At 39.5% G+C, this 18140-nt stretch overlaps 1 protein-coding gene across 1 annotated transcript in view; it reads left to right on the top strand.

Annotated features, from left to right (window-relative positions):
• The window catches only part of LOC127651244 (cytosolic purine 5'-nucleotidase-like), a 52230-nt gene extending 36029 nt beyond the window's left edge, over positions 1 to 16201 (top strand). The window contains exons 9-18 of the mRNA XM_052136991.1: positions 5026 to 5079; positions 5177 to 5260; positions 5423 to 5464; positions 5615 to 5722; positions 6286 to 6352; positions 6776 to 6946; positions 7120 to 7171; positions 7769 to 7829; positions 8481 to 8657; positions 13151 to 16201. Of these exons, the coding sequence (XP_051992951.1) occupies positions 5026 to 5079; positions 5177 to 5260; positions 5423 to 5464; positions 5615 to 5722; positions 6286 to 6352; positions 6776 to 6946; positions 7120 to 7171; positions 7769 to 7829; positions 8481 to 8657; positions 13151 to 13378 (1044 nt within the window). The 3' untranslated portion in view covers positions 13379 to 16201. The remainder of the gene's footprint in view (positions 1 to 5025; positions 5080 to 5176; positions 5261 to 5422; positions 5465 to 5614; positions 5723 to 6285; positions 6353 to 6775; positions 6947 to 7119; positions 7172 to 7768; positions 7830 to 8480; positions 8658 to 13150) is intronic.
• Positions 16202 to 18140: the final 1939 nt, after the last annotated feature.

Raw genomic sequence — 18140 nt, 5'->3', positions numbered from 1 at the left:
GAGAACAATATAATTACTGAGTTTTGTGACTGTGGGTCAAAGTGTAAAGCAACCCCCCCACTTTTGTCAAAAGGTGCCGCTACTGAGCCCCTGCACCACGCCCGTTTCTGAAACTTTGCACATGTCTACTGGCTAATAAATGTGATGTGTCTGTCGAGTTTCATGCAATTTCAAGTATGCTAAGAGTCTCAAAAGCATCAAAAAAGAATATTCAAGTTTGAAGCATTGCCGCGGCAACAGTATCGAAGATATCAATAATCCTTTCACATGTCTACATCTGCCGTGTGTTTACATTATACACCTAAATTTTTAAGTAAATCGGGTAAAAATAAGAGGGTGATTTCAAAGCATTTTGAAAGTGACACACTTCATTCTGCCAGTTGGTGGCGCTATAACTTTGACTCACAATAGTCACATCCATGCGATCGGCCTGTTACAGCGAACACAGTGCTGAAGTTTCATCGAGATCAATTAATGTATGCAGAAGTTAGAACACACTTCCTGTTTCTCTTTTCGTGCCATCATTTCGTTTCCTCGCCACGGCCAAACCGTTCGAGATATCAAAAATCCGCTGTCAATTTTTCATCCTCAATGTCTTGACTTCATGCTGACCGAATTTCGTGGGGATTGTTGGAATTCTCTAGGAGGAGTATTTCACAATCCATTGCATGCGTTTTCCAAAAAACCCTAAATAGATGATTTCCAGTTGGCCTGAGGTAAAAAGTAAAAGTATGAAGGATATATGAAACGATGAGATCTATATGTGTACCGAGTTTCATATTATTACATGCAAGCATGTTTGATTTATGGACCAAGATTTTGGACCCTGTTCCAGGGGGCGCTGTCGAGCCCCCTGCCACGCTCGGTACCAGCTTCAGCCCGGCCCTAATGGCCGCGGGTTCTGACCCGTGTGCAAAATTTCAAGAGTTTTCGAGCACGTTAAGAGCCCCAAAAGTGCCCCAAAAGTCGTAAAAAAAAATAAATAATAATAATAAATATAGCTGCAAGCAGCGATGGCGGGCCCAAGCCGGTGGCACCGCCACCCCCGTGCCTTTAGGGTTGCTGGTGGCACCGCCACCCCCGTGCATTTGGGGTCGCTGTGCACGATGGGCAATAACGTAACCTCGCTTTGACCGTCGAGAAGATGTGTGCTGTAGAGCTTGCATCAGTGTGGGCTCTGCAAAAGTGCGCAACGAGGGCACTTATCAACCACAAAGTATGCGCGAGCACCCTTCTGATACCTAAAATGAAAAATGACACACCCTACGGTCTCATGGAGTTAATGGAGACATGAAATAAGTACACAAGACTGAAAATTCATATGAAGTGTGCCATTTGGGACAGGGCCTATGACCGTGAACCACAATAGTCACATCTATGAGGTAATTCAAATGTAGAATAATTTTGAATGTCATAGGATGTCATAGGTCAATATTTTTTGCAGCACTTAAACGTGTTAATCCAGAAGGCCAGTATTTATCTGGAGGTCTTTGTACAGGTTTATTAATGTAATTATAATTAAATGCACTGCTGAAGTTTCATCGATATCAGTTAATGTATGCAGAAGTCTGACAGATTTTGACAGACTACCTTGCTTTTATGCTCCCTTTATGTGCTTTTTGGAGCTTCAAAATTCATTTGCAATGTGTTCCACATGCAAACCAAAATATCTGACTTTCTGTTGGTCTGTTTGTTCACTTGAGACATAAGAGGGTGATTTCAAAGCATTTTGAAAGTGACACACTTCCTTCTGCCAGTTGGTGGCGCTATAACTTTGACTCACAATAGTCACATCCATGTGACACACTGCTGAAGTTTCATCGAGATCAGTTAATGTATGCAGAAGTTATAACACACTTCCTTGCTATTTGCTCCCTTTATATGCTAACTTTATGAGGTTTTTGGAGCTTCAAAGATTCATTTGCAATGTGTTCCACATTCAAACCAAAATATCAGACTTTCTGTTGGACTAATGACTGTAAATTTGGAAAGTTGTCCGGCTCCCTCCCCCTCCCCTCCCCACACACACACACACACACACACACACACACACAGACAGAATGGCAGGGGGCACTTTGTCAGAGAGAGACAGAGAGAGAGAAAAAACACAGAACGGGAGGGGTTACTCTGTCTGTCAGAGAGAGAAAAATTCCAAGAAATCCACATTCAAACCACAATATCTGACTTTCTTTTGGTCGGAGCTAATGACTGTAAATTAGAAAGTTGTTCGGCTTGAAGAGAACAATATACACGCCGAGTTTTGTAACTGTAGATAGAACTAACTAAGTTATAACACACTTTATGTGTCCTTTTTTAGTCCTAAATCAATTTCCTCGCCATGGCCAAACCGTTCGAGATATCAATAATCCTTCCGGAATGTAGCATCCTCAATGTCTTGACTTCATGCCGACCGAGTTTGGTGGCGATTGGATTAATTCTCTAGGAGGAATATATATAATTCCAGAGCATGTGTTTCCAAACAACCCATAATAGCCGACTTCCTGTTGGGCTGGCGTAAAACTTAGAGCACGAAAGTTGTTCGGCCCAATGAGATCTACAAGTGTACCAAGTTTCATATTATTACATGCAAGCATGTTTGATATATGGACAAGTGTTTGAATCCCATTCCAGGGGGCGCTGTCGAGCCCCCCTGCCACGCCCGGGTACCATCTTCGGCCCGGCCCTGATGGCCGCGGGTTCTGACCCGTGTGCAAAGTTTCAAGAGTTTTCGAGCACGTTAAAGGCCCCAAAACCTTGAAAAACAAAAATAAAAGCATTCTCACTCAACAGCCAAATCATCCCCCTCCCCCCAGACACAGAGAGACGTAGGGTCAGTGGGAGAGGCAGAGAAAATGCTCCAAAACATCCACATTCAAACCAAAATATCTGACTTTCTGTTGGTCTGAGCTAATGACTGTAAATTAGAAAGTTGTCCGGCTCGATGAGAACAATATAATTACTGAGTTTTGTGACTGTGGGTCAAAGTGTAAAGCAACCCCCCCACTTTTGTCAAAAGGTGGCGCTACTGAGCCCCTGCACCACGCCCGTTTCTGAAACTTTGCACATGTCTACTGGCTAATAAATGTGATGTGTCTGTCGAGTTTCATGCAATTTCAAGTATGCTAAGAGTCTCAAAAGCATCAAAAAAGAATATTCAAGTTTGAAGCATTGCCGCGGCAACAGTATCGAAGATATCAATAATCCTTTCACATGTCTACATCTGCCGTGTGTTTACATTATACACCTAAAGTTTTAAGTAAATCGGGTAAAAATAAGAGGGTGATTTCAAAGCATTTTGAAAGTGACACACTTCCTTCTGCCAGTTGGTGGCGCTATAACTTTGACTCACAATAGTCACATCCATGCGATCGGCCTCTTACAGCAAACACACTGCTGAAGTTTCATCGAGATCAATTAATGTATGCAGAAGTTATAACACACTTCCTGTTTCTCTTTTCGTGCCATCATTTCGTTTCCTCGCCATGGCCAAACCGTTCGAGATATCAAAAATCCGCTGACCAATTTTTCATCCTCAATGTCTTGACTTCATGCTGACCGAGTTTCGTGGCGATTGGTGGAATTCTCTAGGAGGAGTATTTCACATTCCATTGCATGCGTTTTCCAAAAAACCCTAAATAGACGATTTCCTGTTGGGCTGAGGTAAAAAGTAAAAGTATGAAGGATATATGAAACGATGAGATCTATATGTGTACCGAGTTTCATATTATTACATGCAAGCGTGTTTGATTTATGGACCAAGTTTTCGGACCCCGCTCCAGGGCGCCGTCGAGCCCCCTGCCACGCTCGGTACCAGCTTCAGCCCGGCCCTAATGGCCGCGGGTTCTGATCCGCGTGCAAAGTTTCAAGAGTTTTCGAGCACGTTAAGAGCCCCAAAAGTGCCCCAATAGTCGTAAGAAAAATAATAATATTAATCCTAACGAAAACAATAGGGCCTTGCCTTTTCAAGGCTTGGGCCCTAATAATAATAATAATTCTAACGAAAACAATAGGGCCTTGCCTTTTCAAGGCTTGGGCCCTAATAATAATAATAATAATTCTAACAAAAACAATAGGGCCTTGCCTTTTCAAGGCTTGGGCCCTAATAATTCTAACGAAAACAATAGGGCCTTGCCTTTTCAAGGCTTGGGCCCTAATAATTCTAACGAAAACAATAGGGCCTTGCCTTTTCAAGGCTTGGGCCCTAATAATCCTAACGAAAACAATAGGGCCTTGCCTTTTCAAGGCTTGGGCCCTAATAATAATCCTAACGAAAACAATAGGGCCTTGCCTTTTCAAGGCTTGGGCCCTAAATAGCGCCCTTTTTTTGAATTTATTTATTTATTTTTTTGTGTAGATTACCAAGAGGGTAGAGAAGGAAGGCTGTGTGTGTGTGTGTGTGTGTGTGTGTGTGTGTGTGTGTGTGTGTGTGTGTGTGTGTGCGCTAGAATGGACATTACCATGCGTGTAAGTTTGTGTATGGTTGAGTATTTTGTATTGAAATGTTGGCAGCTTTTTTAATCTTTAAGAAGGCATATTTTTTTCTAAATATTTTTTTTAAACTTGTTCGTCCATTTCTTCCATTCATGTCAATTACTTCAATTTAATATCAAGTCATTTAAACACATTCTAAGTCTGAACAATTGTGGCTTGTACCTATAATAAATCAACTTAAAAAATATCTGTAAAAATTGCAAATGATAACAAGAAATAATCTGTTAGAACACGTGAAATATTTGGCCTACATGTCTCTGCTGTCTTCTAACATGGTAGATTAAGCCAATGAAATGACTGAATTAATAGAATATTAGGAAATGCATCAAATGCTAAATAACAGATAAAAACAATATCCGAAATGGGATTTCACTTAATTCTTTGCCCCCACAATTTAAATATCAGGGGCATTTTTGTCCTGGTACATTTATGCCACTGACTTGCAATAGGATTCATATTTACGTGTTTAAGATGCATTTTATAAACTTGCTCTGTAACTGAGGTATATTTCAAAGCTTTTATTTCATTTCTCAGGGAACGCTGAAGGAGAAAACAGTGGAAAACCCGGAGAAGTATGTTGTGAAAGATGTAAGTTTTTCCAAGTTTTAATTTCAGATTTTACTGTATTTTCTTTTTTGCATTAGGGATTGGAAAGAAAGTGTTTAAAAATTATAATTTTTTAAAGGCAAAGTTGCCATTGTTGTTGAGCCGCATGAATGAAGTCACCAAAGTTTTCTTGGCCACCAACAGCGACTACAAATACACTAACGTGAGTTGACTGGTGCACACACACACACATTGCCACCACACAAGCAAGTGATACAGATACTTATTTACACGTTGTCTGTTTTCATTCACCTCTATACAGATGTTTTGATTCTTATTGGGACCACATATGCACATATAGCTGTTGTTTTAATTTGTTTTACAGAAAATAATGACATACTTGTTTGACCTTCCTTATGGCCCAAAGGTATTAACATTTTATTCAACCTCTCTTTAAACCTCTGCAAAGAGTTTCCTGATATATGTGTATTATATATATATATATATATATATATATATATATATATATATATATATATATATATATATATATATAATCGGCTGTTTTATATCATAGCATGGCACTCCACACCGTCCATGGCAGTCCTACTTTGACCTGATTCTAGTGGATGCTAGGAAGCCTTTATTCTTTGGAGAGGGAACGGTTCTAAGACAGGTGGATATGGTGAGTACATCACAACCAAAACCTCTACTATTACAAATATAGAAGTAGACTCTCAAAGTCAGCAGGTGTAGAATTGCACATTCTGGGACCTTTTTTCCTGCTTATCATGACCACACAGTATTTAAGTCAGCAAATCCTCTTTCCTGTCTTCTTTTCAACAGGTTCACTTTGCACAAGGTTCCCATTGTCATGGAAAACTGGAAAATATCAGGGAATATTTTAATTGTGACCCAGAATTGTTTTATATATTTTTTTCATGAGACAGTAAATATAAATGTTTCTATTAATGCTCAGCTCTACAATATATTGTCTGCAAGAGATTGCTCTTTGTGAGTGCAATCTCTATTAAATTATTATAATTTTTTATCTTTATCCATTAATTAATGAAATGTCATAGAATTGTATTGTGTAGGAAACCTGCCCTTTGCAGTATTGAATGTTTGCCTATATTTCGGTGTTATGAGAAAATTTGGTGTGATTGACATTATGGTAATGAAATACAATTAATGAATATTCAAACAGTCTGGACATCTAAATATTGATAAGTCTATTTTCTTTCTTAGACCACGGGGAGACTGAAAATAGGGACGTACACTGGACCTCTACAGCATGGCATTGTCTACTCTGGAGGTACTGGATATTATTGGACAAAGACACACACAACACACACACATACACACAGATTCACACATATCCCCTATCTCACATTGTCAACCGTTTCAATACAGATCAACACTTTGTCACGTGGTTTTCAGTTGCACTTGCATACCATCTCTTAGTCCTTATTTATGAAAGTGTAACTTGCATGCAAGAGCTAATAGTGTAATTAATAGTTTTTATATAGTTGGCCAAGAAATTGATCATACTCTACTGTGGGGTTGCACGATATGGTGAAAAAATCATACAGCAAATATTTGACATAGTATTATATGGCAGTTTCAATATTAATTGAAATAAAACTGCAGCCCTACTCTGGGCATCAATCATATGACTGAAATAATGGGAAAATGTGACACTTTTCTAAAGATTTATGTTGTTATGTTGTCTTCCCAGGTTCCTCTGACATTTTGTGTGACTTGCTCGGAGCAAAAGTGAAGGATATTGTGTACATTGGGGATCATATTTTTGGGGATATCCTTAAGTCCAAGAAGCGACAGGGCTGGCGGACATTCCTAGTGATTCCTGAATTGGCTCAGGAGCTGCATGTTTGGACAGACAAGAGCTGTGAGTGTCACTATAGTGAGAGGAGCCCTTCAGCAACATAAGCCTCCTTGTAAATGAAGGAACGGTCATGCAGAGAAAGAGAGAGGGGAGGGGGATAGATAGATAGATGTTCACACTTGAAAGGGTAAGAAAAAGATGTAAAACACAATTATGATCTGTTCTCTCATTAACAGCTCTGTTTGAGGAACTGCAGGGCTTGGACATTTTCTTGGCAGAACTATACAAGTGAGTAAATCTTTTTCGGTTCCTCGCTGCATGTGTTTGTGTGTGTGTGTTAGTGTGTGTGTGTGTTTGTGTGTGTGTGTACTTGCATGCGAGTATGGATGTGGATGGTCTCATAAACTCAAAGGTACAGTATGAGAGAGTTCACCTATTGATAAGTGAAGACTTTTACGTCTTTATGTATGAACCTAGTGACATCACCATCTCTGAATCACACGGTTACTATATGGTTTCCTGTGTTTTATTGATGTCTGCCCATTTATCCTCTTTTCTCCTCTTTCACTACACATATACCTAGAGTAGGGCTGTACAGTGTAACAGTTTTGCTCACATTCACGATAAAAATTATAATATATGTTATAATATCCATTTGCACCTATGAGGAGCAGGGCAACAAAGGGCATATTACAATGAGTCTAATGTCTGCTTTGCTATTTACAAATCTCGAACGCTCAAACTTAGTGGATCGTTGTGGACCTGTTCGCAGTGATGTTCCTTCTATCCTACGTACTGGAGAAAAGTTTGATAGAAATAAATGTGATTAATAAAAACACAAAATATTATAGCTCTTAATTTTCTCTCGCTCACATTCTTCTGTAGGCATTTGGACAGCAGCAGCAATGAGAGACCAGATATCAGTACAATCCAGAGAAGAATGAAGGTATACCCACATAATCGCACACACATTGGAATTCCTATTGTTTCTATTTAAGGTGAAGTGTGTAATTTCTGCATCACTAGCATTACCAAACAGAATTGCAAAAACAGTTTCCTAAAAACCCCTCCAGTTTCATGTTGGTCAGACAAACACTGGACAGATTAATCTCAAAACTCATCCCATTGGTTGAGCCAAATTTGCTATGTCTGGCTGGTTGCGATGCTCAAACATTGCAATGTTTTGATAGCACCGCTGAGCCACAGTGTTTACACTTTTGGGAGGAATCAACCTAAAAATGGCTATTTATAGCTGTCTTATGTTAAGCTTGGATAGGAGAAAGTATTTTAACAGTACAAAAATTATATACTTTACCCGGTCTGTCTCTTTAATGTGAAACGGCTGGAATTTAAACTTTGTTAACAGTACACATCTACAAAGTGATTCATTTTATATCCCTAAAAACGTTTGAGGAGTAAAATTATATTCTGTGTTGTTTTTAACGCTATGTCTATAAACATCATCTTTGGCATTGTAATAATTTGAATTGTCAAATATCCCAGAATATGCAAGCTTGAGAATCCTATTCTTGTGATTATACACGTGTGGTATTGCATGCTTATTTGGTCATTCTCTCTGTGTGTCTTGACTCATCAGAAAGTAACTCATGACATGGACATGTGTTACGGGATGATGGGCAGTCTCTTCCGTAGTGGTTCTCGGCAGACTCTGTTTGCATCTCAGGTGATGCGTTACGCTGACCTGTACGCTGCTTCATTCATCAACTTGCTCTACTACCCCTTCAGCTACCTGTTCAGAGCCGCACATGTGCTGGTGAGAACACACACACCCAAAAACACAAGCACACCCACAAACACATACCAACATGATTGGTTTAATATCAATACATACCAATAAAATTTAACCCCCTCACTAAACGTTTATTCATAAGACCTAGAATACCAAAAATGATGATTAGAAGCTGAGACGTAATCTAGACCGGTATTGGGCACTTATCTAAGCAATGCTTCCTCCACAATATAATCAAATGTTCTTTAAGTCCCCATTGAGTGGTTTAATTCAAAACTTCATTGAAAATCATGCCCTAATGTTTTTGTCTTTAGGCCCCCAGTGAGCAAGCCAAAGTGCATCTGTGGCAAGGAACGAACTAACGAACGGTGGTTCCCTTCTGGCTATACAGCATGAACATAATGCCAATATCAGTTAGTTATGTGTAAAAGTCACGATACCGAAATTTCCAGGTTCTCAATAAAGATTTGGACACCACAGCAAAAATATACTAATATAGTAATGTGCTATTGAACACACTATTAACTATTTGACTATTTTTATTGTCAAACTTCAACGTAAATAAAAAAATGTATTCTTCAATTGTTCCTCAATTAAGTGTTAGGTAGGACCCTACTGACATTTGTTTTATTTTTTCCCAGTTCCTGTTTTTCAAGTTTTGAAGTTTAAATTAATTTCATCATCATAATGGTGTCTAATTAAATAAATTCTTAAAACTTTTAACAAGTGAAAATAGAACCTTTTCAACACACCATTGCATTTGTTTCAGAACAACAGCACTTTTGCTTGTGATGTAATTTTGTAATTATTATTATTATTTATATTACTACATTACTACAGTGAATATTACATTTTACTACACCGTTGTTAAACATTTCTGTTGCAATTTCTTTCATTTCAAGTGAAAGAAAGCTCACGCAGTTCATTCAGATTAAGACTGAAGTCTTTCGCAGTTTAATAATCACACTAGGACATATCACAATAAAATGTTATTTGTTGTGAATTTCAGTGTAAAAGAGTACACTCAAATAAGCGTGGAGCATTTGGAAGCAGCATGTGTCAGTCAGACAGCATGCTGGGTCGGATAAAGTCGTTGCTTGGTACTACTGTAGAAACACTGGTATCGTGACATCTTTTTTATTTTAGTATCAACTTAGTTCCGAAATACCGGTACTTTTGACATCACTAATTTGTAATTCAAGTCATATAATTGGGTAAACAGTAGATTTTTTTTGGTGGGCAATGTCTAAATGTTTTTGGTAGGCAAAGCTTAAAACTAAAGGATATTGTTCAAATGGAAGATTACTTATGAATATTAAGAAGTACAGTATATCTCGAATTTACTGCTGAGGGGCACGTAGAATCAGGGTCCTTTGCTGTTTGGCTGGTAAAGGCTTTAGTTGGAAGTAATTTATTGTCTATGTATTCTAATTTAAGAGAAAGAAATGATGCAAGCAGTGGCCAGTAAGAGTGTTACTCACTGTTCAAACTGGCAGATGTGCTTGATAGTAGTTTTCTCTGTGCAGTCCATAAAATTTTTGAGATAATGCAGGCAGTGGTCAGTTAGGTGTGCTATGCAGTCTGATTGGTAATTGGCAGCTATTCATTGTCTGTGAAGTCCATCTTAAGACAAAGTTGCAGGCAGTGACCAGTGGAGCATCCCTTACAGTCCGTCTGGAATTTGGCAGCAGTTAATCCTCTGTGAAGTCCATAGTAGCACCCCCACTGTCTGGCTGGCCCAGGCTGCAGTTAGTATTCATCGTTTAGCAACACATTGCAGTGGGAGTGGAATGTTGGGCTGGAACGAAGCTGGATCTGTCATGCTGCGGGATGAAACAGGGAAAGAAAAAGAATAATATTATCGTAGATGCCATTCACTTAGAGTTATAGAATATGAAAAGTGTTTTTCATTCCAGAAGACCTGACTAATGTTGTGCAACTATGGTTGAGGGATGAATTCTGTGTATGCTTGGCTAAAGAGATGAGATTGTAGTCTGCTTAAGCTTAATCTGAGAGAGTGAGTCCCAAACAAATCTAGTAAGGCTGTTCCAGAATTTAGGAGCCAAATAGAAAAAAGGTATTACCTCCTTTTTTGTATTTTGATATTCTAATATCAACAGGCTGAATTTTTACGACCAGACTGAACGTGATGGAGTGCAGCATGATGGAAAATGCAGAGCTAGGCCATTCAAAGCTTTGCAAGTAATAAACTAAATTAAAAACATATATTAAACCTAACAGGCAGCCACTTAATACCGTCTTAATAAATGAAGCTTATTTACTGAGCCGGAAGGACGTCAACCCAGTAGTGCATTACAATAATCTGGTTTTGTGGGCATGAACGCATGAATTAGCTTTTTTGGAAACCAGAAACAGAGCATGTGTCAGAATTAAGCAATATTTCTAAGGTGGAAAAATGTTGTTCATCAAACATTGGAAATGTGATTTTCAAAAGACTGATTGTTATCAAACATAACACCCAAATTGGTAACCATAGAAGACCACGCAACAATACATTCATCTAGAGACAGATTACATTCTAGCATGTTATGTTTAGAGGTTTTTGGTCCAATAATTAAGACATCTGTTTTGTTAGTATTGAGTAAATGGAGAAGTGGTAGCGGTTGGATAAATAGGGCCAAAACCATGCTAATGCCTGTCCACAAATCACAACATAATTCTCAAGCCTATTCAAAAGAATGTCATGGATTTGTGGTATCAGAGGCTGTACTAAGATCTAAAAGAGCTAGAAGAGAGATGCAGCCACAGTCAGGTGATAATAACGGCTCATTAGTAACTCTTATAAGTGCAGTCTCCTCCTCACAGGTACAAAAATGAGCATAGTTGGGGGACACAATATTTTGTAGTATCTAAAATATAGATGGAAGATCAGTCTATAATGAACCAATTCTCCAGGATCAAGCTGTGTTTTCTTAATAAGGAGTTTTATAACATGCAGTTTGAAAGTTCTGGGGACATTTCCAAAGAGTAGGAAGAGTAGGGAGTTCTCTATCCGTAAAGAATAACCCTACCACAGCACGTCAGCACAACACTGGAACTGAACAGTGTGTATTGCTTCTCTTTCTCACTTACCTCCACTAGCGTTCAGATACGTGTCTCTTACTATTGCCTTACATTTATCACACACACACACACACACACACACACACCTACAAACACAAACAACACAATCCCACATCCCAAAAAACATACCATCATGGATACTGTTGTAACCTCCGTTCCCCGAGAGAAGGATTGAGCCGTTTTGAACCTGAGAAAAGGCCAATGTCAAGTTGGCAGACAGAATTTCCATGCCCCGCACAGGACATAGGGGTATAAAGGGAAGCGGGGCAGCCAGTCAGGATTTTGCACTTAGGAGCCGAAAATAAGGAATGGCCGTTTACAGTGGTAGGTCTAGTGCTGAGGCAGGAGGGGCTTAGGGAACTAAGTACAGAGCACCTGTGACTCGTAATAGCGCGTCGGGAGGCAGAAGAGAAAAGAATCAAAAGCACTTACCTTGCTTTGCACACCCGGCAGGGGGGTGGGTTAGAGACTGAGGAAGAGGTCCTAGAGAGGCATTTTCAGAACTGTTCAGCGCTGGCCTGCCGAGAGAACAGCAGTTGGAAATGCGCCGTAGATCCAACAGCAGTGCTTATTGCCAGTAGAGGTGAGTGGAACAGTGGTAAACACAGCTTGCTGTTGCACAACCGTTCGGCTCCGAAGAAAATTTCTTACTGGCACTCGCTTCCCCGCTTTCCTTTATACCCGTATGTGCGGGGCGGGCCATGCAAATGCTGTCTGCCAACTTGACATTGGCCTTTCCTCAGGTTCAGAGGTACATTTGGCGTCCCAGGAAGACCCCTTGTGTCAATTCATTCGACACAACTTCGAGTGAGTGACAGACGGGGACCCACACATACCCACATACCCAAAAACACACTGACACACAGGTCTGTAGCAAGGTATTCATGTTTTAAAGGAGTATTTCTCTCAAAAATTACAATTCTGTCTTAATTTACTGCTCATAATTTTCATCCACATGTCATTCCAAACCCTTTGACTTTCTTATGAGAAACACAAAATGAGATGTTTTAATAAATATTGCGGTCTATCTTTTTAATACATTGGCAGTGAATTGTATCCTGCGTGGTCACACGAGAACTTGCATTGCTCTTGAATGAGCTTATCCTATGCACTTATGAAAGTGCAACAGACATATTTTTGTTGACAAGATTTTTTGTTGACAAGATTTTTGATTTTATGATGTCACATGGACTACTTTTATGATTCTTTGGATCCTTTTTAAGCTTTAAAATGAGGCATTATCCACTGCCATTGAGTAGAAAAGATATTAATTTAATTGGTGTTCTGCATAAAAAGAAAGTCATATGTGTTTGGAACCACTTGAGGGTGAGTAAATTAGGAATTTTCATTCTTTTTTTCAATTTGCAGGAATTTTCTTTAACATATCTGTTAAATGATTTTCTTTTCTCTCTTTCTCTCTCCATCCCTCTCAGATGCCCCATGAGTCCACAGTGGAGCACAGCCACGTGGACACAGACACAGAGTCTCCTTTGGCCACACACAACCGCCACTGCATGGACTGCAAGGACATTGACTGCAAAAGAAACCAGCTCACACACTCCATCAGCAAAATCAAACTTCCCCACCTGTTCGCTCAACCACCGCAGGAAATCACACACTGCCACGATGAAGATGATGATGAAGACGAGGAAGAGGAGTAGATGGTGTTAGGACCCTTATAGGGTAAAGATCCATAGGGAGAAAATGACAGTGATGACAATAATTATATTGTTTTGTGTATGTGAGGAATGGACATATGAAGTAAATAATGGATAAACAATTAATAATAATTGAAATCATTTTTGTGATTTTAGTAATGATTAGGGTGGGATCTGAAATTGTTTTCAATATGGATATAATCATCATTGAATCAGCTCAAATGTGATAGACATCCAATGAAAAGAGTGAAGGGACATGGTACTTTACTGTGAGCTGATGGAGAACCAATACATTTACATGCATCATACTGTGACAAAAACACAAACTAATCAAAGTTTATTAGTATGAGGGAAGAGTTGATTTCAGTTGTTTGGTTCTAACACATACTGTAAACAGCTTATTATATTCAGAATACCATGGTCCAGTATTTTATTATGGTCATATTATTTTAAAAGATGTTTAGACCTTTTTTTATAACTTTCAGTAGCTAGTCCATCCAGTTAGATTAGCTTAGTTAGCTACCTCCTGCAAAGATTGTATCCAATAACTGTCTCTTAGAAAATTGTGTATGTTGGCAGAGCATCTGTGTCCTGAGTGTTTTATGAATGTGAATGAAGCACAGAGAAACCGAAGCACACGGTTTAGTGTGACGTGTTCGAGGAAGTGTGGCCAACAAAAGAATCCAGTAACTTTGCAACGGCATGCAGCCATTTTCTGTTTTCTTTTTTTTAGGGGTTTATTATTACCCTTTTTCATCTATTATTTTTATACAGATATCTTGGCTAGACGTAATGCTACGCAGTAGCTATTAACAGATGCTTGTTTTACAATTCCCACAGAAAATGAGAATCCCTGAACACACACAGACACATATGATTTCAGTAACAGCTCCTATTTTGGCAAAACCAGAATAGCGCATTTATTTTTATACAGTTAATATAAATTGGAAGAAACAGTCTAAAGTTTTGACTTTATCCTTATGTGCCATTAAAGAGATACTGTAAAACAGTATTTACTGGATGTCACAAACTATTCAAATATAAGTGAAAAATGTGTGTTTAGTAGGAGATCTTTAAAGGAGCTTATCCATCAAAAATAAGAAATTGAGATCAGCCAAGGAAATGTATAGATCATTGTGAGGAAAAAATCAAACGTTAAATGGATAGTTTACCCCAAAATGAAAATCCTCTCATCTTTTACTCATCCTCATGCCATCCCAGATGTCTATAACTTTCTTTTTTCTGCAGAACACTAATGAAGATTTTTAGAATATCTCAGCTATGTAGGTCCATACAATGCAAGTGTATGGTGGCCAAATTTCTGAAAGTCCAAAAAGCACATAAAGGCAGTATAAAAGTAAATATATGCTCCTGTGGTTAAATACAGTTCTTCAGAGGTGATATAATAGGTGATGGTAAAAAAAAAAGATCAATATTTAAGTCTTTTTTTTTTATTATTATTATATATCTCCACTTTCACTTCCATTTTGTCGATTTTATATTAAAAACATTTGTCAATTCACATTCTTCATGCATATTGCTACCTATCGATTGAGGTTGGCCAAAGGTGGAGATTTATAGTACAAAATGACTTAAATATTAACACCTTTATCACCTACACTGAAATGGAATGAGGGTGAGTAAATGATGAGAGATTTTAAATTTTTGGAGAACTATCCATTTAACAGCTGGGCATTGTGAAACTGATGTGATAGGTTTGGTAACAGAGAATGCTGTTGCTCTGGTGATTGTTTCTATGGAAATTAATGCAGTCCTGGCTAATGTTTGAAATCTGTTGATGGTTTACTCCCATGTGGACCAATATAGTGTACAGAATTTGTTTTCTTTTTAGCTGATAGGATTTAGACCCTTTTTAGATGTGTAACCGAACAGCAAGAATGTGAAACCCAGTGCGTTTGTAAGATATCAATGCCTCTGAGGAATAAGGTGGTTCATTATAAGGAGGAAGAGGTTTTTAGATCTGGGAAGTATTCAGAGCGCATGGCACAGGTAGAAGATAAGGAAGATTTGTGTGGATTATATATGCATTACTCAAAAAATATTATGTAGGATTTGAGTGAATTAGGCTACACAAACCATAGTGCAACCTGTGTTACTCATATAATATGCATATTGTAACTGTTATTGTTTTTATTTTAGAGAATGTAGTTTTTCAATGAGATGAAAGTCAACAGGGAAGACCAAGTATGTATGAAATGTAGATACCTACAGTGGATATTTTGTATGTGTAGCCTACAGTTGAACATAGTTAGATAGAAACTGGACATCTCACTATGGGACAGCTCTTTCAAAATATGCTTGTTCTTGTTCCCAGTCTTAAAGACATCACAGTATAAAGTGAATTGTCCAAGTTGTCCATTACTTGGTAAATAAGAGCTTATCTGTGTTCACACAGCCTCAGTAGTGTGTGGGTGTGTGACTGGCTCACTGGACATGGATTAAAACTATTCCTGGGCTAGTTTACACTGATGTTGGCAATTGTTCTTTTTAGTGTGATTGTCTATGTGAGGTAAACTGGCTAGTGATTACAGAAAGAATTAGTACGATAGAAAAGCATTACATTTAAACCATATTCGTCCAGAAGACATTCCTTCTCAAGGGCAGAATGAACTGCTGAATGATTGTTTGGTGCTAGTTATCATCCCAGATACCTCCTTAACGGGTGAAGAGCTCAACCTTTCAGTCATTGGCACAGTAGCGTGGCACGTGCAGATGTCTCTGTTTGAAACAATGTTTTTGTTTTACTATCTTTGCCATAGTTCACAGTTATATCTGTTAAACCTGACAATAAACTACTAATACATACTAAGTGTTTGTTCCTTTCTATTTATTTTTTATCTTTTTCCTTATTTCCTTCTTTTTTTTTGTGATGTTGGTAACGTTTTCATTAGCTTTCAGATTAGCAAAGGAAAAGTATAAAACTGCTTTCTATAAGATATTTAAGAACAAAATAGCCATGACACTTATTAATCTCCACTTTTTTGTTGTTTTGTTGTTTTTTGTTTGTTTAGGGGCAAGTGATTTCATGTCTCCAAAGTTCATTTCTCCCTGAAATATGATTTTCTTATTTATAGAGTTCTAGACTATTAGTTATACAGTACATATGGGAAATTACACTAAGATAAAGAGAATTTTCCACTATAAATTCACCATTGCTCTCCTGTACTTGCTTGTGTCTCTTTACTTCTGATAACGTCTCGGGTTACATGTGTAACCCTTGTTCCCTGTAAAAAGCAGAATGAGATGCTGCGCTTTTGCTAAGCGCTACGGGGAACAATCCTGCATTGTGAACAGCTGTGAATTTGTGTGTAACACGTCAATGAACATTGACCGGAATTTATAGCCTCGGCTGGTGATGATCATTAGATGCACCTGTGGCCAGGCTATAAAATAGAGGCGTCACCAGCGTGTTGTCAGATACCTTTTTCTGAAGAGCAGTCCTGGGACGTCCCAGTGCAGAAAAAAGCGCAGCATCTCGTTCCGCTTTTTTCAGGGAACAAGGGTTACATGCAATCCGAGACGTTCCCTTTACAAAAAGCTTCACTATGATGCTGCGCTTTTGCTAAGCGCTACGGGGAACGCAATACCCACGCCGCCGCACTGGGGCTGTCTGGACCCCTATGGTTGTGAACTGTGCTCACAAAAACACGAGAGATCTCAGACATGAGCTTGATGTCGACTCAAGGGCGTAAGAGCCCGGAGTAGCAGAAACATCTAACCCATAAAGTTCGATGAACGTGTGCGGAAAGGACCAGCCTGCCGCATCAAGAACTTGTTCAGGCATGAGCCTGCCATAAAAACTGATGAATGTGCAGGGAGAGGACCAGCCTGCCACGTCACAAACATGTTCAGGTGTGAGCTTGGGATGTCGACTCAAGGACGTAAGAGCCCGGAGTAGCATGAACATCCAAACTATAAAATCTGATGAATGAGTGCGGAGAGGACAAGCCTGCCGCATCACAAACTTGTTCAGACGTGAGCTTGAGATGTCGACTCAAGGGCGTAAGAGCCCGGAGTAGCAGAAACATCTAACCCATAAAGTTCGATGAACGTGTGCGGAAAGGACCAGCCTGCCGCATCACGAACTTGTTCAGGCATGAGCCTGCCATAAAAACTGATGAATGTGCGCGGAGAGGACCAGCCTGCCGCATCACAAACTTGTTCAGGTGTGAGCTTGGGATGTCGACTCAAGGACGTAAGAGCCCGGAGTAGCATGAACATCCAAACTATAAAATCTGATGAATGAGTGCGGAGAGGACCAGCCTGCCGCATCACAAACTTGTTCAGGCATGAGCTTGGGATGTCGACTCAAGGACGTAAGAGCCTGGAGTAGCATGAACATCCAAACTATAAAATCTGATGAATGTGTGCGGAGAGGACCAGCCTGCCGCATCACAAACCTGCTGCAGAGGGACCCCTCTAGCCAAGGCTTTAGAGGCGACCACTCTGGTGGAGTGAGCCCTGACCCCTACTGGCAAAGCTTGACCGCGCACCTCATAGGCCAGGGCAATAGCATCCCTCACCCAATGTGACATAGTCTGCTTGGTAGCGGCCGCCCCCCTGTTGCGGCCCCATAGCAGACAAATAATTGCCCTGACTTACGCCACTGGCTAGTGCGGTGGACATAAGCCTGAAGGGCGCGGACTGGGCAGAGTCCGTGAAGTCTTTCCTGCTCCGGCGTTAAAAACGGCGGAGAGCAGAAGGCTTCCAGAGGGTGTAGTGTTGAAAAAGGCACATTAGGAAG

Source organism: Xyrauchen texanus, chromosome 11 (assembly GCF_025860055.1).
Source record: "Xyrauchen texanus isolate HMW12.3.18 chromosome 11, RBS_HiC_50CHRs, whole genome shotgun sequence".
In the NCBI taxonomy this organism is placed as follows: Eukaryota; Metazoa; Chordata; class Actinopteri; order Cypriniformes; family Catostomidae; genus Xyrauchen; species Xyrauchen texanus.
The sequence above is the reverse complement of the archived record's forward strand: the minus strand, read 5'-3'. Positions and strand labels throughout refer to the sequence as shown.